Here is a 432-nt window from a genome sequence, read left to right on the forward strand (position 1 = left end):
ACTAAAACATCATCAATAGCACATTCTATCATTGAGTTTACTGATGAATTATTAACAACAACAATAATAACATTATATTAAAATGCAGCCCGGGACTGCGGCCTAGTCGCTCGGCTGAAGCCTCGGGCTTTCCTGCGCGCTCTCACCGCTTTCTCGAGGTGCGTGCGGGCCAGCTCGCTGTTCTTCGTGTGGTGGTAGAGCACCGAGCCGAGCTGCAGGTGCGTGCGGGCCTCCACTCTCTGCGGCGGCTTGAACTGGAAGACGGCCTGCAGGCAGTGCACACACAAGCGGATTTTGGGAGGACTGGAGGTCCGGAAATGTTCGGCGAAACCGAGCAGAGCGAGATACCAGGAGTCCGGGGCCTCTGCGCCTGCCGCCATCATCACCACAACAACAACAACACGAGAGCGCTGCTAATCTCGCGAGAGGAGC

At 55.8% G+C, this 432-nt stretch overlaps 1 protein-coding gene across 7 annotated transcripts in view; it reads right to left on the reverse strand.

Annotated features, from left to right (window-relative positions):
- Nucleotides 1–432, reverse strand: part of LOC109056280 (MAU2 chromatid cohesion factor homolog) — a 22,218-nt gene extending 21,786 nt beyond the window's left edge. For 6 of the 7 annotated variants that reach the window (XM_042713781.1, XM_042713807.1, XM_042713815.1 and 3 more), the window contains exon 1: nucleotides 147–432. In XM_042713781.1, the coding sequence (XP_042569715.1) occupies nucleotides 147–383 (237 nt within the window). In that variant the 5' untranslated portion in view covers nucleotides 384–432. The remainder of the gene's footprint in view (nucleotides 1–146) is intronic. The other variant, XM_042713771.1, reaches the window with a different exon arrangement.

Source organism: Cyprinus carpio, chromosome A2 (assembly GCF_018340385.1).
Source record: "Cyprinus carpio isolate SPL01 chromosome A2, ASM1834038v1, whole genome shotgun sequence".
Taxonomy (NCBI): Eukaryota; Metazoa; Chordata; class Actinopteri; order Cypriniformes; family Cyprinidae; genus Cyprinus; species Cyprinus carpio.